The following is a 15,797-nucleotide window of genomic DNA, read 5'->3' on the forward strand; positions in this document are numbered from 1 at the left end:
TTAGCTTTTATCTCACTGTGTGCAAAAGAGACATCTGACACAAGGTTATAAAGGTGTGTGTCAGCCACTGTTATTGAGTATCTCATGCGTTATGGCCTACACTCTTTTTTTTAACTCCTGGTAATTTGCTTCAGTTTCACAACTTTGATGTCTGTTTTATTTAATTGAAAGCTTCAGTTTCGGATGTTCACAGCTAGAGAACCAACTATCTGTTGTTCCTTTTTCTAGTGAGTGACTTCACTTTTTCAGTGTTTACTCATAACGTCTTGGGTGCTTTTCATTCTAATTGTATCCAGATTTTCTCTCTTGATTAATTCATGTTTAGATTAAAACAGACAAACAAACAAAACTACTTAACACATACCTGAGCTAATCTCAAATGCATGAGTAGATACTATTTTTAATTAACCTTCTCAAGTATGTAGTTAGGAGTTCATAGTCTAAGAGAAAAACTACGTGTGGATGGAAAAGTATAATTCCTGTAATTAATATATCTGTTTTTCTTCTATGGTCTTTAATGACTTGAAGAAAAAAAGTTATTTTGAATGCACGGGTTTATGTTTCAACAATGTTTTGAATAATATTCTTGTGTGCTAAAAGAGGTTGCGAGTGTTTTACATACCAATTTGTGCAATAACCTTGCAAATGTGCTTAATCACATGAGTGTTTTATAATAGATCTAAGTTAGTCTTCTCCAAATCTGATATAATCAGTTGTAACTCTGACTTCCTTTAGGTTTCAGTTTAGCTTTCAGTCATGATGATAATACTTGTTGATTACAAATATTTTTATTCACGTTAAAATACCTTTCTCAGTGTAGTAGGTTTATCTTTCTCTTCTAATTTTCTGTAGCCATGTGTGTATTTTCTTTTAATCCAATTCCAGTCCACTAGGTAATTCTCTGTGTAGTCTTCTGTTGTTGCGTGTCTTTACCAATGAAGGATTCTGCTAGATGATAGAAGAATGTAGGATTTATGGGGGCAAAAGAGAGTGGGCTGGCATAGCTGTCGTTTGCTTTGAAGATATGATTTTTATCAACAGGCATTGTTATGGAAATTCATCTTTATGGCATGATTTAGCCTTTCCAAATAGATGGGGTTATTTTTGACACAAAAGTGCTGGCTGAACATCTTACAGATGGCAACACCATTCCTTGTTGATAGTAGTTTTGTCTGAGAATCACTACATACTTAAATAATTTCACTTTATTTTTTGCCAAGGTTGTGGGAATTTAAGGATAATTTGTATTTAGCAGTGACATGAACACTGGATATTTCAGGTATATAGTGAAAGGGTAATTGAATTCTGACTTTATTACTGTTTGAAGGTTGTTCTTGTTTTTTTTTTCTGAACATATTTTGGTCTTAACTAGAAGAACTAGAGAGACCCCTACAAAACGCGGGAAAATGATACCAAATCTGTTTTATGTTCACTATGCTTCAAAGTATAGATATTTAAAGGAAGTCAGGTTTATCAAAACGCAGTATGTTAAAGCTTCTTTCACTGTCAAAATGTTGACCTTTTGTCTCTTGGGAATTGATTTTTTTTTTTTCATTGGCAATTTGATTAAAGGGATTCTGAAGAACAACCATGTAACAACATTGTTAAGAAGGAGGGAACGGAGGCTTATTTTTATGTCTTCTCTTTTGTGTGGGCTAGTATGTGTTGACTGTCATAATGTAGCCGAAATTGGAAATGGATGCAATATCAGTAGAAGTACTTCTATCCATTTTTGTTTTGATATGAGTTTAGTTTGTGATATACCCTCAACAGAAATTTTTTAGTCTAAACATTAGTGTCTGAAATTAGTTCTACGCTTAGGCCTGAAACAAACAAATACAAATTAAGATAATTGGGTCTGTCTTTTTTTTCCTGTTTTTGAATATTGTGCAAACAATGCATGTTTAGTTTTTGTAACATTTCCAGATTCTTATTTTTCCATTGCCTTTCAAGTGCTTTACATTTGATATATAACAGTGTTTGAGTACTGATTGTTGAAGAGAGAAGACTTGATGCCATGTAATCTGAATCATCCTCTTTACCCTGGCACAGGTTTAATGTGTAAAACCTTCATTTCTTTAATAATAAAACCTAATTTTACTGGTGTGTTGGAATTGTATAATTCCATACATAATTGTATTTTTTTATCAGAAGTTGGTTGAGGGTAGGTATATGTAAAAAGTATTTTGTTGAAGAATAGGAGCAGATAGACAATTTACTTCAGTGTGGAGAGGCACCTGCGTTGAAAAAATTGTATATCAGCTAGATGGAGATGCATGTAATTAAAAAATAAATATATTTAAGTAGTAGAGCTCAAGAAATCTGGTTTTCCAGTGAGTTGTGTCTTAAGATCGAGCTCCTGCGTGAATCATCTCACGTCTATTGAGGTCGCAGCCCATATTGCAAAGTTTTTAGTCAGACACATGTGAAATACCACCTTTAGGGACTTAGTTCCATGAGAACTTCTGAATGTAGCTTGTTTGTTTGTTTAAACACTGTTGTAGTGAACAGCAGTTCTTGGAATCAGGAATGGGATGACACAACCATAGTGTGCATTAGCTTGACTTGCTTACAAGCAGACTAAAATTAGGATCTTTTTGAGAGCTCATTTGAAAACTGGATGTGGATACTAGGGATTTTCTTGGAACGAACTAAGTGAATTTGAGCTGTATTACCTTGTATTCTGTTTAAATTGCTTATGGTGGAAGGTTTAGAAAATGTACGTAGTTTCTCATAAGTCAATTTTCAAGCCTATTTCAACACTTTTGGTAACATACAAGGTGCATGAACTACTAATACTGTTCCATGAGTCATAAGTGTATTTTCTTTTGGCGATGTCTGTATGGTAACTGAATCACGGCCTGAACCAGTGATTTAACACCTAAGGAAAGGACTGGGTCAGCCTTGGGAGCACAGGTGAAGGCAATTCATAGACCCCATTTAAGGGCTGACTGCCACTGAGGAAGGATCTCTAGTTAGAGATCTGTCCCTTGTGGAATCTTTACTGCAAGCCTAGATCTTCAGAGATGGATGAGCACCTTTTCTTTCCCTTTGTAACACCATTCCATCTGTGCTAGTCCCTTTGCTGTTATGCTCCTCTAACACCTTTCCACCATGTTAATCTTCCTGATTGTAAATTTGTCCTAACTCTTGGTTCTGAGGAGGAGGCATATCTCTTGAGATTCAGTTGGCCTGGTAGAGGGGAGCTCAGTGCCTTTTAACAGGGAGTTACCCACTACAAGTACTTGTTTCTTTTTACAGTATTCACTGCTGGGTGCAAGTACATTTTCTTCTTGCAGATCTTGGTCATAGGTATCTTGGGTGTCTACTGCTATAAGCTTTGTATCAGGTTTTGGTAGTGACGGTGGAGAGTGAGGACTGAAATGCGTGTGAAGACTGCATTTCTTTGTCACCAGGGACTAACGTACTTCCTTTTCACTGTTAGCTGTTATTGGATTATGATTACTAACAGGTATCTCTTTCTGCACCTCTAATACTACTCGATCTTTTAACTACTACTAGCAACTCAGACACTTGTCATGGTTGCACATCTTGTGTGGGTACTTACTTTATCATTGGGAGAAGGTTCAAGGCCTCTCTGCCCATGAAAGAGTCAACATGTCCTCCTAATTTAGTATCATTGGCAAATCTACTTAGTATACCTTCAAGTCCTGTATCCAAGTAATTGATGAAAATGTCAATTTTTAGGGCAGAAAACTGACCCTAAACTGGAGCCCTACAGAAGTCCGCTAAGCGACAGCGTTGTGAGTATTGAAAGAAACAAAATCGCATTAAGTAGCTGAACTGAAAGCAGATAGAAAGGAGCATGCTATCCTATGTTATCAAAGACAAACCAGCATGTGAGCAAGATGTTGAATGTGCCTAGGTGGTATTTGACAGGCAAATAAGAGCAAGCCCTGCCATTTTCTGAAGTGGGAGCTTGACCTAGGATGTCTGACTGAGGCTGAGTATTTCAGTTTTGCACTGTGCTGATTTAGTGCTGCTAACTCTGGTTTGGAGGTACTTTGCACTGGGTGTAAGGGTAGATGCCTGCCTCAAAAGTTCATCTAGGTATTCATGTGGAACAGGAGAGAGAGAGAGAGAGAGAGAGAGAGAATACCTCCTGCTTTAGATTGCAGCAGGAAATCTTTCCATTCAGCAACTCTAATTTAAAAGTATTGCTGCAGTGCATGGCCCTGGCATGCTACTACCTGCTTCATTAATAAATAGTATCCTGCTCCTAAGTAGGCGCTCCCATTGCTTTAAGTATCTGCTCAGTGCTTTAATTTCTCAAGGGACAAAGCCTTTGGCAGGTTTCTTGGTTCATCTAAAGAAAGCAGGCAGGAACATGGGAGGGTAGGGCAGAAACCAGAGGTCCCGGCCTAGTGCTGTTGCATTTGGGAGATGTAACTCGAACATCTCTACTGGGGCCAGAGGTGTAAAGTTCCTCCTGAGGTGCTAATTTAGTTGTGTTATGGCCTATGAGGCCATTTTGCAGAGTCTTCTTCTGTGTGCCTTTATTATAATACGAATGTTTTCTGTGGATTCTAATCAATTTTCAAATGGGTAAAGAAATCCTTTTTAGTGGTTTTATGTGCGTTGAAAAAGGGCTCTGATTGGCTGGTGTGTCTGTGTGCTGAAACCCTTGCCTTGTTGGTGCGCTTCTTTTATATATTTTTTTAATATCAAGATATTAATTTTGAGTTTTAGAGAATGGTTACTGCTTTTTAAATCATATTGTAGTAACACATGAAAGTTGTTATCCAGTGAGCATTGTATAGTGCTGGAAGGTAGGGGTTCCGAGTTGAAGTTCTGACAGTCTTTTTGTGATATGACAGTGTGAAAACATGTCCAGGGAAATTATTCCTTAAAGCTTTCCTTTATTGTTTTCAAAGTGATTGTACAATTAAAGAATCAGGTACCAAGAGCTTTGTTTTCTAGAGCCCATTTATATATTCAAATCTATTAATCCTACAGATTAATTTTAAACTTTTTTTTTTAATATAAAGGCACTCCTGTTTTATGCATAGTAGTTAGAAGTATCAACAGAAACATCAATGTTGATTGAAATAAGCACTTAATTTTGCTTCTTAATTTCTCTTTAAATAGTAGTATCTATAACTTTACTAACCACAATTTAACAGTGGCTGAAGTGTTGGAAGTTGCTGAGGTTCTGATGAGAGCCAGAGGTGGCATTATCCATGAGGAAACACTAACCCATAACCATTTCCATTTGGATTGCTAGTGATAGTCATAATGTGGGGTGGTGGTGGTGGAGGTCTAACTATTGGCTACCGCCTAAATTTGGAGGAGGATGATCTGGAACTGGACAAATCCTGTTCAAAAATTGGGTAATTGATAGTCTTGCCACTCTAAAGATTAACATTTGGAATAGCTTTCATTACAAATGCAAACTGCCTTTGCAACTTCTTCTCACAAAAAGTGTGTAATTGAAAACTGTTTTGTTGTTTGCTTCTTTGAATCTACTTCAAAAAGAGTAAGGTTTTTTTTTTTTAATCAGAATGAATGAGTTTTTGCTTAGTGGCAGTGTGTTAAAATTGGTTTTGTCCCTTGTATAGCTCCCCCTTGTCTGAGGATTGAAAAGGTAGAAGGGCCTCATCCCATTTTATTTCTTGTTATACGTGCAGCAAAACCAAACCTGACACATGATCTTCACATAGATCTTACAATAAATATTAATCAGTTTATGAATATTTCATGATATGTCAGTAATCTTGTCATTCTTTTTTTTTTTTTTTTAATCTTTCAACTGACTGATGCTGGAATCCATTTTGCATTCCCTGGTTTCAGTTTCAAGCAGTATTTGTTCTCTTGTGGACTGACTGACTTCTGTAATCCAAGAACCACTAGCTTATCTTCATCAATGAAGTATATGGCCAAAACATTGAAGATTTTTAGATGTTTGCGCATGATCTCACCCTAATGATGTGGATTTTCTCTGCTAGGTTCTGATTTAGGGGGAATATTGAAGTGTAGTAGTGGGTACTCGGTTCTAGGTGTTTTTACAGAAGATGTGGAAACATGGAATGCAAGTCTCTTTCCAATAGGTGCTGCTGGTTTAGAAGCTTGTGATCTAGCAGCAGTGAGGATAGGAGGATCCCAGGTGGGATGGTGGGAGAGGGGAGGGAGGAGAATGAATAAGAGATGTTACTGGAGGTAAGTAGCTAGTCTTAAGAAATTATCAAAAGCTTGACAGCTATTTTTCAAGCAACTCAGAGGATCAAAACATTTAAGGATATTGGGAGCACCTCACTGTTATTTTTAATTGCAAAGTTCAACAGACTTTGCTTTTCATTCCATTATTTATTGTTAATAGTTTTTTTAAGTAGGAAGATTTTCTTTTTTGTTGTCTAACAAGCTTACGTTTTTGCTTGTTTTATTTCTAGCATATTATCAAGTTTCACCGTGCCTCAAAAGCAAATAAAAAGCCCATGCAATTGCCAAGATCTATGGTTAAATCACTACTCTACCAGATCCTTGATGGAATCCATTACCTCCATGCGAACTGGGTGCTTCATAGAGATCTGGTAAGTGGAGCATTCTTTACCTGGTTAGGAAAGTTTTACATGTGTATCATTGGGTAGGAGGAGAAAAGTCCCTGTTAGTAATCTTGCATATCGATCTGTACAGTTCTTCCTGTTATTGTTGTGGGAGACCAATGGTGATTTTAAACATGAAAATAGCGTTGTTTTTGTCTGAGTCATCTGAGCTCAAACAATGACAACGGATCCGGTAAAAGGATTGCAAATGTCAATATCCGCAAACAGTACTTGAGCCAGCTGATAATGCATTGGTTGAACGTTCTTAGAGGTTTGTGGACTGCTTTGAAAACGCACTTAACTAGAAAGGTGATTGATACCTTTGTACATTGTTCGGCTCACATACAAGTTACTATAAAAGATAGTGAAAGAGTAGTTTTTTTCATGGAGTGTTTCTTTTCCATGCGGTATTTTTTCTGACCGTGGGAAGAGAACTTTGAAAGGATTGTCGTCTTAGAAATTTCCCATGACCTGGAGTGTCTCTTCAAGTTGATTACAGATTACAAGGGCAGCCAGTTGCCTTGTCTTAGTTACCCTTTTTCCCTTAAAGTTTCCCACCACCCCTAATGCTTAAGTGAATCTCTTGCAGTGGTTATAAAAAGAAGAATATTAATATGGGCATAGTGTCTGCTGATCTTGCATTGTAACTGAATTTTTGAGTGTGAAGCAAACCAAGTACATGGTGGTTAATATTCCAGATCCTTTCTTGTAGTTATGATGCATTGATAAAGTAAGATCAGTAGGAGCTATGGTGGGAAGTGTAGTGTGATCTGTGTATGAAGTGACTGTTTGGATATTTCTCATAGTTGCCCTAGTCAAAATGGGTATGCATGTCCAGAAGCTTCTAATAATTTATTTAGTTTTGTAAGCAAGACATAGATTATTCTCAAGTACTTAATAGTAGTTATGTGTTCAGATTAATGTTTGGATGTGGACTGAGTGTTATCTTGAAAGGTACGAGTGAATTAAGACAGCTCTGGAATGGAAATCACAGATATCTTCTGAAATAAAATTTATTTAATTTTGATAAGTGGCTAGAATTGGTGTTCAAGTTTTGGCATGGATCACTTTTTTTTTTTTTTTAGCCTCATTCTTTGGTATTTATTGTTGACCTTTCTGATAAATTCCAGATGTTAGCATAGTTGTGGGCTTTTATTGTTGTTTTCGGATTGGTAGCCATGAGCAAAAGGAGGAAGCAAGTGCAAATACATCTTTGACTTCTGTGCTACAATTATTACTTTCCTAAGGAGACAGCTGTTGTTTTGCCAGAAAGCTGAGATGTAATTAGGCACAATTTAAAAAGGAACACCTGAAAAGTCTATATTCAGCTATGTTTAATGGAAGAATATGTATTCATGAAACTATTTCTATCCTCTAGCACCAGGTGTTTTGCGTGACCTGTGCTGCTCCTTTGCAAGTCTTATCAATTGTTGATGTGTTGCAGCAGAGCTGGTGCCTAATGTAATTCTTTTCTCTTGCAGCTTTGAGAAGTAAGGGTTGCTTTTCATGAAATACTGTTTTTCATATCACTGGTGTGATAGTGCTTGGCTGATGTAGTCATAATTGGGAAGAGAGAATAGAAATTGGTTGAATCTAATGTGTTTCCGTGTAAATAAGTTTAATTTTTCAGTGCCTCCATGAGAGAAAGGAAAACATTAAAAATTGCCTTGGTACAGTGGTGGTGTGAAAGTATATGCGTAATTGTTAGCTTTTTAAAAAATCATTGTCAATCTCTGAAGAATTCAGGTATTTCAAATTGTTGGTTTGTATCTTAACCACTGATAAGAAGTGATGGTATTTTGTATGTGTCTGCTTTCGAAATTAGGAGATGTTGTGTTTGTTTAGTAAACAACTTAAATTCTCAGTTAACCGAAACTTTTGCGTGTGATTATCTGATCTAGTGGGAGATGTTTCTGCCTATAGCAGGGGGATTGGAACTACATGACCTTAAAGGTTCCTTCCAACCCAAACTGTTCTATGATTTTTATTTATAAGATCGTACTTGTGATTTTTGCTTTTTTTTGTTACCTCAGGCCTGATTTCACTAGCATGAGTTTCCTGTGTAATTACAAGAAATAAACACACAATGTCTTGTTAAGATGAGGAGCAATTGGTCTGGTGTTTTTTTTCCCTTGGCTGTTTTAGTTTACTTCCATGGGAAAAATATTTTTCTATTTTTATGTAAACCAATATTTTGCATCAAGACACCTTGTGCTTTCCTGATTTAATATAACTCTGTTCCTACTATTTTTAGCATGCATTTGGATGTAGTCCAAAGATGATGACATCCATAAAAGTGATGTTATGGTTCTTTTTTTTTTTTTAAATTAGATTCTCTAAGAGTATTTATGATGATATTAGTCAAATTTTCCTCAGCTACGGAAATGACCTTTAGAGTTTATTCAACAAATGTTGCAATAAAAAGTAGAAAGATGACAAGTTAGGTATTTTGTAGAGTACTTGCTTGGAACTATTTGAGGAGTATTAGTAACATCATTTAAATCTTAGTTTGGTGTTATCTTTAATTTTTTTAAAGAAAAGTCTTAAGATAGAATAGCAAATGTACTTCTAAGATTTTTTTTTTATTGTTCTAAATGGATTCATATTGCTAGGTAGGTAAAATTGTTACTCTGAAGCTGTTTTTAGGATGGGCAGTAGCCAGCAAAATCACTGAAGAGTTACAAAGCTGGTGAGCAAGCAGAATGAATTTACAGACTTGCAATATGTATCATGTCGTTGGGCATGAGTTAAGGGATACTTTATGCCACAAGGAGACAGTCTCAGTCTTCTCTTCAATATCACCATGGTATTATCACCCATTTTAATTAGCTGACAGGTGACACTTATCTAACTAATGGTAAGCTCAGTCAGGGAGCTAAGTCAGCAAAAAGCATTTGCTTTTCTCTTGCAGAATGAGTTATTTGTGATCCATGAACAAGTGAAGTGGGATGTGTGCAGCAGAAGGTGCAAAAGAAACCTGAGATTGAAGATGGTGGCAAAAAGCAGAACAGGTTGTTCTGGCATCACCTTCCATTATATCAGTTCAGTCTATTGCTAAAATGCTTTAAACTTACGTGAAAGTGCAAAGTTTTTGAAAGATTTAGTTAAATTGCAATTCTAAATTAGTGTTTACCTTTAACCACTTCTGGTGTAAGATTTATTTCAGATTAAACTCTCAACACAAGTCTAATTTTAGGAAAGTACCCAAACTGAGGCAAATTATAATACCAGGTATGCTTGTGCTTGTACATCTAGAAATAAGAAAATAATTTAATGTACTGTGTAGTTTAATTTCTCATAATGTTTGAGTATTTTGTTTCTAGTTTTCTTATTCTGAAAATAGCTGTAAGATGTGAGATGGCTTTAATGTGTAACTTTTTTTTTTTTTGGCTAAGCTGTTAAATTTCATCATTTAGGAATACTTAGCAATTTTCTGTAGGGTAAGAGTAAAACTAGTGCAGAATATGGGACAGGAGTATTAGAATTTTATTTCTCTGAATATCATGGTGTCAGTTTGTTCACCTTGGAACTGACATAAGACTATAAAAAGCACTTAAGATTTTTCTCCTATCAAGTCATTTGAGATGGTGTTTTGTTGTCGGATTACATGTTGTTGGGCAAAGATAATTTTGTTTTCAACATAGCAGCATTCCTGAAAGCCACATGTGAGAGGAGAGAGGAAGGGAAGGAGACTTGGCAGGATCTGCTAGCTGCTAGAGCCTTTCGTTAAGAAAAGGCATTATTAATGTAGATATTAGAGTCATAGAATGGCTTGGGTTGGAAGGGACCCCAAGGATCATCAAGTTCCAATCCCCCAGCCACAGGTAGCACCACCAACTTCCAGATCTGGTACTTTTCCAAGTTGCCCAGGGCCCCGTCCTTTCAAAGTATCCTTTTGATACTAATCTCTGGATTTTAAAAGGTTCTGTAGAAATCACGGGCTATCTACCTGAAGGGAATCCTTAAGTTGTGCTCTGTAGCTTGAGTCTGCATCAAGTCAGAAGATGCAAGATGTACAGTGCAATAATTCAGAGTACTGTGATTTGTTCGTCCACTTCTCCCCTGCATGTGAATTACGAGGATTGTAGAGGATTGTTCAGCAAGGCTTTACTTAGTGAGGCATCTGAAAATGGAGATCTTCCATTTACTGTTCACAGTGTGTGTTCGTATTATCAAAAGAGTACTTTTAGTAGTTTTTCTTGTGCTATTAAGCCTTTGGTAGTTGATGTTAGTTGCTTGTGCATTTCCTTTGGAACCTGAGAAATGTAATTCCTATTTGTAAAGTGGGTGCATTCTCCTGGAGCGAGGGGTGTTATCTACAAGAGATGTTTTAAGTGCACAGAAAAATCACTGAGTAGATGTGTAAGATTCTGCTTGTGTCTGAGTCTTTCTCTAGAATTCTACCTAATGTTATTAAAATTACTGATTGAAAACAAATGTTGGAAATTGAACTCACAGAGAAGCATGGGTGTCTCACTCCCTTCACCCCAAGTAAATTCACTTGTGAAAATGAGCCAGTGCTTTTACTATTAGAAACTTGTTGATCTGTAACTTCCTGTTTTTTTTTCTTGCTTGCATCTCTGTAGGTTTAGAATGTTTTATTTGATGATGCATGTCATTTTACAAGTAAGGAGATAAGCTTATAGTAAAAATCTGTGTTCTGCGAAAAGGCATCTGTGAGTTGTAACATTGCAGAGATTTAAAACATTTTGTTCCAATCTAATTATTTTGTATTATTCTTAAAGTTGTAGGTACAACCAAGAGAGTATATTGTAGGTATGGTTGTTCCCTGAACTATGTTCAAAGTGCAAGTTCCTAGTGATGCAGCAGGAGGCCATGCTGCCTCTAGTCTTTTCTGTTCACCTGTACTTATTTTCCTCCAACCTGGGGTGTACAGCACTAATGCAAGTTAAGAAGTTCAGTTGACAGTTGTAAAAATGGTGGTGTAGGGTGGATATGTGGGCAAGATGGTTTTGTGTGAAAGCCAAGTGGATGAGGATAAGACATAAGAGAGAGTGGAGACTTTCATCTTCAGTGACATTGTCATAGTCTGCTGGCAGTGTTACATATATGATCAGTAATTCTCCTTTCCCATAATTATTTGGATAGCTGGAAATTTGTTGGTGCCTGAGAAAAATAATACGAGCACCAGAAATTTATTATCATTTTGATGTTATGTATCCCTGGCAAGTACAAAGCTTCAGATTGTAAAGAATAGTTTCTGGGAAGATTGCTCCCCTGTCCTAGTGAGCACAGCGTCCCAGGGAGGGGGCTGAGACCAGAGTGCCCTCTTAGCTGCGCATCCTTACTTTGATCACTTCATTCCAGAGTTCCCTGGGGCTTGTCTCCCACCCTGCAGCTGACAATCAGAGAGAAGGGTTTTAATTTGAGACAGCAGGCAATCACTTCTCTCTTTTTTTGGATGAATCCATTGATGGTGATTTGAAAGCTTGCCACTAGTGTTCCATCTCCAGCTTTTTTTATTACCATCTTCTTGCCTGTTAAAATCAGAGGAAGATTGTGTATATGTTCTGTACCTTGCTGCACTGTATCATCAGTAGTAAGCTGTTTTCATTGAGTGCTTAAGCTAATCAGTCTGTGTTTCTTCCTGGAGCAGATTACAAAGTGCTCAGTGCTTTTGTCATCTGCAGAATTTATAGAGCGCTAATCTGGTAATTTTGGTGGAAGGACATAGCAGGCTGCTGAGGTTTGATATAATTTTGAGCCAGCATGTCTGTTCATACAGACAGTGACTATGCACGGCCTTTGGAATGATCAGACACGTAAGCTTCCAGATTCAGCCTTCTTAACAAATCCTCTGACTAGAAACCACAGCAGAAACAAACGTGGTGCCTTTCCAATGGTACATTTTGAGCAGAGCCACCAGAAGCTGGTAAAGTGGACAGCGCTAGTTCAGGCTGGCATGCAGGGCACACAGGGCAAGCTGCTTTCCCCTGTCTTGCAGCCCAGCACCTCTTGAAAAGCTGCCCGTGATGGAAAGTGTGGTGATTTTTCTCTCATAGGGCTGTCTGGAGCTGCAGCCACCTGGAGTCTGGGCTTTTTGTTGCCTTGGAAAGGGAAAGCCTGTAGTGAAGTGGCTTGCCAGGAGGCTTTCTGTGGGAATCAGCAGCTTTAGCTCCCATGGAGGTCCAGCCTTTTCAGAAGTCCTTCAGCTGATTAGTGTCTTATCTTCTCACTCTGCTGATAATTTTAGTTTTAAAAAAGCTATTATTAAATCTTATTACTAAATTTGCAAAAATTTAGGAGTGTTTTAAGTGAGTCTTCATGGTATTTATGTTAATACTAGCACTTTGGTAAATTTCCATTATTTCAGTTTTAGTAAATTCAGTAAAGCTCCAAGAGTTTTCAGATTTTCAGTTGACCAGCTGACTTTTCATGCAGTTGTCGTTTCAGCCAAGTAATGATCCTGTAGCCATTATGTAAATCTGCAGTCTCTTATCATGGACCCTTGCATGGACTTTGAACTTTGCTCTCATGTTAGACACACCTCATTTAACCTGTCTTTACCTCTGTTTCCCGATCTGGTAGCTCTTTATGGGTTTAAATTGTAGCTTACTGCTTTATATGCCATGATCTGTGGTTTATTTGGTTAGCTATTTTTTTGTTTGATATTCTTGTCCTAATGAGATGGAAGTACCAACAAAGACAGAGAATTAAAATAAATGGCATTTTCTACGAAGACATCAAAAGAGCTCGTTAAGAATTTTAAATGGGTACTGACATTTTACCTCTGCTTTCACGTCAAAGCCTTTGAAATGCAAAAAATCTCTTAGTGCTTATTGGTATGAGTTTGTAGTATAGTAGTATAAGTAGTAGTGTGTATAGTGTAGTAGTTAAACTCTCTTTTCTTCCTCCCTGTTCCCTCCCACAAAATTTTTCCAGGGCAGTGGGTAATCAGAAAAGTTACCTAAAATGCAGGAAAACAGAAGAGGGTTTTGAATGTGAGTTTGCATTTCACCAAGCAGGCAAACTGTGCTTTGAAAGACAAAATGCAAAATGACAAGTGCAGGGAACTCCTCTTTCACCAGCCCTTCTAAAAAAGGCCTTTAACGTGCTGATATCCAAGGTAAATTTAGCTGCGGATTCCTGCACTCTCTCCTGCCAGCCAGCTGCTGTGCAGGAATGTGGAGTGGCTGGGTCCTGTCCTCTGCCAAGGATTGTGCACCAGCTTGAAAGGCTTGTTGCCCCTGCATGCCCGATTGGGCACACACTCAGCTCCTATAAATAAATAGCCAGTCATTCTGTCTGCTGCTGTCCTTAAACTTTTAACACCACTAGTTGTAGTTGTAATCCTTACCATTTTGTGTTTAGGGTGTGTGTGAGAGAAGGACATACGGAGGTGTGTCCGCATGCACTATTGGCTGATATTCTGCAGAGAGGGTTAGGGCCTCTTAGTCCTGAATCAACGTGATCCATTTATAGTGGAGGAGTCTGTCATCTGTCCAAAAACCTAATTAGTGGTTATACGCAGCTTGCATATTTTCGTGTATAAGGAAGGTGGAAGCTATACCTACACGTTTGAAAAGGTTGGTTTTATAAAACAATTTGCATTTGTTATCTGTAGGGCTAACACAATTTTCTTCTTTTAGATCTGTTAAGAGAGAGTATACCATTTTATTTATTGCTGAGGAACAACAGTAGTTTGTGCATATCAATGTACACAGACAAACCAGAAACTTTACATGCTGAAAAGCAAATGAAGTTTTATTAGCATATGCTTTTCTCCTTTTTTCTGGGCAGCCTGGTTGAGTGGTTGGCTACCCTGCCTATGGCAGTGGGATTGAAAATAGATGATCATTGAGGTCCTTTTCAACCCAGGCTATTCTATGTTTCTTAAAATATTGTTGTGGATGCCCACCCACCTAGAGGTGTTCAAGGCCAGATTGGATGGGGTCCTGGGCAGCCTGGTCTAGTATTAAATGGGGAGACTGGTGGCCCTGCATGTGGTGGGGGGTTGGAGCTTCATGATCCTTGAGGTCCCTTCCAACCCTGGCCATTCTGTGAAAATATCAGGCTGGGTGGGAATGGCAGAAAACTGTGCCAGGAGAAGCTCAGACTGGGCATTGGGGAACATTTCTTGGCCATGAGTTTGGTCAGAAACTGGAACAGGTTGCCTAGAGGGATGATAGATGCCCTGTGATTCTCTGTGCTCAAGAGGCATTTGGACAGTGCCCTTAGTGGCATGCTGGAACTTCTGGTTGGCCCTGGAGTGGTCAGGTTGGACTGGATGGTCTTTGAAGGTTCCTTCCTACTGTACTGTACTATTCATTGAGAGATCTCTATTCAAAATGTTGCATTCTTCATAACTCAGAACTTTGATTTTTCTTCTTTGACTGTAAAAATAACTTAAATGTTTTAAAAAGGCTTTTGAAGACACACGCACAGAGTATCTAATTTATCAAGTACATGGAAAAAACAATTTTTTTGAGATTGACTAATGCATACCTTTGGCTGCTGGCAAGAGTATTAAGAAAATGTTTGTAGATTAATTTTTAGTAATAAAAATAATTACAGCGAAAGAAAAATGTTTTGCCTCAGGTTCTGAAACAAGCTTATGCCCATAAAACTCTGGCTGGATATAAATTCAGATGAGTCAGAAGAAACAAAGGTACTGATTTAATGTTTTTTTTGGCTGCGTCTTACTGCTAAAGTCAACAGATGACATATGGTTCCTGTGAGCTTCGTATCTCTTTTCCTGAGGTGGGAAAAGGGCGAGAAAGAAACAAAAATATTAAAGTTGTTCCAGAATGTATGTGTTTATTTTGTAGATAAAGGAAAAACAGAAGAAATGGCATCTTTTCCAATAGCCTCCATTCAGATTTCATCAGCTCTGGGAAGCTTTCTAGTAAGTCCATGATGTACTGAATCTTACCGACGCAGCTGACCCTTGGAGTGAGCAAGCAGAATTTTGTGTTCTAAATGAAAAATAACAAGTTCAGCAGCAGTTTTTACAAGTTTTTATTTCTCCCTTCTTGGAGAAAGTAGCCTCTCTGGGATAGTGTCAGTGGTTACAAGTGTGTATCTCACTTTTTTTTTTTTTTCTGATTGGATTCATTAATCTTTCTGGCAATAGGGCAAACATCACATTGTTGACATGGTGTTACTTACAATCAAAGAAATTAATAAAATTTATAAGAAGTATGTTAAAATCATTGAATACAACTAACCAGTGTGTAACAATATACAATATTCAAGAACATGAAATAGTCAGATAAA

At 37.6% G+C, this 15,797-nt stretch overlaps 1 protein-coding gene across 1 annotated transcript in view; it reads left to right on the forward strand.

The window, feature by feature from the left end:
- LOC104909848 (cyclin-dependent kinase 19-like) overlaps positions 1-15,439 on the forward strand; it is a 34,167-nt gene extending 18,728 nt beyond the window's left edge. The window contains exons 3-4 of the mRNA XM_031552228.1: positions 6,408-6,548; positions 15,350-15,439. Coding sequence (XP_031408088.1) covers positions 6,408-6,548; positions 15,350-15,388 — 180 coding nt within the window. The 3' untranslated portion in view covers positions 15,389-15,439. The remainder of the gene's footprint in view (positions 1-6,407; positions 6,549-15,349) is intronic.
- The last annotated feature ends 358 nt before the right edge of the window (positions 15,440-15,797 follow it).

This window comes from Meleagris gallopavo, chromosome 2, assembly GCF_000146605.3.
Source record: "Meleagris gallopavo isolate NT-WF06-2002-E0010 breed Aviagen turkey brand Nicholas breeding stock chromosome 2, Turkey_5.1, whole genome shotgun sequence".
NCBI classification, from domain to species: Eukaryota; Metazoa; Chordata; class Aves; order Galliformes; family Phasianidae; genus Meleagris; species Meleagris gallopavo.